At 43.3% G+C, this 2,535-nt stretch overlaps 1 protein-coding gene across 1 annotated transcript; it reads left to right on the top strand.

The window, feature by feature from the left end:
• Positions 1–1,635: 1,635 nt before the first annotated feature.
• LOC123099860 (secreted RxLR effector protein 161-like) lies at positions 1,636–2,334 on the top strand (the record flags this gene model as incomplete). The annotated part of the gene is made up of 1 exon (XM_044521911.1): positions 1,636–2,334. A coding segment is annotated over exon 1 (633 nt), but the record flags the coding sequence as incomplete, so codon positions are not given.
• Between the last annotated feature and the right edge of the window lie 201 nt (positions 2,335–2,535).

Below are 2,535 nucleotides of genomic sequence, written 5' to 3'. Positions count from 1 at the left end.
GAAAGCCTAACGTCAAATACTTTCGAGTATTCGGTTGTAAGTGTTTCATTCTAAATAAGAAATCCCGTTTAGCTAAGTTTGCACCTAAAACTTATGAGGGCATATTTTTTGGATATGCATCAAACTCGCATGCTTACCGTGTTCTCAACAAATCCACCGGATGTATTGAGGAAACGGTAAATGTGGAGTTTGATGAAGATAATGGTTCCCGTGCGGAGCAAATTGTTCCTAGTGTTGTAGGTGATGAGGCTCCTTCACAAGCTATAAGGACTATGGGGATAGGCCACATTCGCCCACAAGAAACACCCCAAGTCCAAGTAGAAGAAGAAGGAGTAAGAGCCCCTCTTGTGGATTCTCCACAAGGGAAGTCATCACCGCCACCACAAGGTCAAGATGCTATGGAAAATCATGAACCTATCCAAAAACAAGATCAAGTCCCTCATGTTCCCGAGCAAGATCAAGGGCAAGCCAAATGACGAAGAACCAATCCGTGAGGCCCAAGGTCAAGCTCTTGATCAAGATCAAGATCAAGATCAATCCCAACCTCAAGTGTCTTCCACATCATCACATCCAAGTGATCAAGAACTAGAGGTTGTGAAGAGAAGGGTGTCTCCAAGGCTAAAGCATTCTCAAGGCCAAGCTTCTTCCACAAGTTCAAAACCAAGTGAAGAAGAGCTTACCCTCAAAGTGCAAAAAGCGGCCGCCAAGTTAAAGCATCTTCAACATCTCACCGACAACATTTATGGAAGCATCAACAAAGGGGTAACTACTCGTAGACGTTTGGCAAACTTTTGTGAACATCACTCGTTTGTCTCTTGTGTTGAGCCCCTTAAGGTTGAAGATGCACTTGACGACCCGGATTGGGTAAATGCCATGCATGAAGAACTCAACAACTTCACCCGCAACAAAGTATGGACTCTTGTGAAGAGACCCAAAGAACATCATAATGTCATTGGAACAAAGTGGATCTTTAAGAACAAACAAGATGAGCATGGACAAGTCACTAGAAACAAGGCAAGGTTAGTGGCACAAGGGTTCACCCAAGTTGAAGGTTTGGACTTCGGTGAAACCTTTGCCCCCGTTGCCCGTCTTGAGTCCATTCGTATCTTGCTTGCATATGCTTCACATCATGATTTCAAATTGTATCAAATGGATGTGAAGAGTGCATTTCTTAATGGTCCTCTTAAGGAGTTGGTGTATGTCAAACAACCTCCCGGTTTCGAAGACCCCGATCACCCCTCTCACGTTTATGAACTCCATAAGGCGCTCTATGGACTTAAACAAGCACCTCGTGCTTGGTATGATCACCTTACGGCGTTCTTAAGCGAGAAGGGGTTCCAGATCGGGTTAATAGATTCCACTCTCTTCACGAAGAGGGTAAAAGGAGAATTGTTTGTGTGCCAAATATATGTTGATGATATTATTTTTGGTTCCACTAACCATGCTATTAACGTTGAGTTTGAGAATCTTATGACCAAGGAATTTGCCATGAGCATGATGGGAGAGTTGAAGTTTTTCCTCGGATTTCAAGTGAAGCAATTGAGAGGAGGAACCTTCATCAACCAAGCACTTTATATTCAAGACATGCTCAAGAGGTTCAAAATGCAAGATGTCAAGCCCATGAAGACGCCCATGCCCACAAATGGCCAACTTAATCTTGATCCCAATGGTAAAGATGTGGATCAAAAGGTATATCGCTCTATGATCGGTTCTTTGCTTTACCTTTGTGCATCTAGGCCGGATATTATGTTGAGTGTGTGTATGTGTGCAAGATTTCAATCCGCTCCCAAGGAGAGCCATTTTTCGGCAGTGAAAAGAATCCTTCGATATTTGGTTCATACCCCAAACTTGGGCCTTTGGTACCCCAAAGGAGCAACTTTCAAGCTATTAGGATATTCGGATTCGGATTGGGCCGGAGACAAGGTAGACCGCAAGTCCACTTCCGGGTCTTGTCAATTCCTAGGGAGGTCATTGGTAAGTTGGTCTTCAAAGAAGCAGAATTGTGTGTCCCTTTCAACCGCCGAGGCCGAGTACATTGCTGCAGGAAGTTGTTGTGCACAATTATTATGGATGAGGCAAACTTTGATGGATTATGGTGTCAAATGTGACAAAGTGCCTCTATTTTGTGACAATGAAAGTGCAATCAAGATCGCCGACAATCCAGTGCAACATAGCCGAACCAAACATATCGAGATTCGTCATCACTTCATTCGAGATCATGTGGCCAAGGGAGACATTGATTTATTCCATGTCAACACCGAGAAGCAACTTGCCGACATTTTTACCAAGCCACTTGATGAAGCAAGATTCCGCGAGTTAAGGCATGAGCTGAATATCGTGGATATAAGTAACTTGGATTGAGGTTCTTGCATACACACACATACTCTACTAGTATCTTGTTTTAGATGTAGGCACCTAAGTAGGGGGAGCTAGCTCAACTAATGAGCTATCTTATCCTACTAGTGCATAAATTGATCAAAATCTTTCACATTAGCCATTTGAAGATGGCATTTGTGCTTCAAAGATGAGTATTGG

Source organism: Triticum aestivum, chromosome 4D (genome assembly GCF_018294505.1).
Source record: "Triticum aestivum cultivar Chinese Spring chromosome 4D, IWGSC CS RefSeq v2.1, whole genome shotgun sequence".
Taxonomy (NCBI): domain Eukaryota; kingdom Viridiplantae; phylum Streptophyta; class Magnoliopsida; order Poales; family Poaceae; genus Triticum; species Triticum aestivum.
Note: the sequence above shows the minus strand (reverse complement) of the source record. Positions and strands in the feature narration are given on the sequence as shown.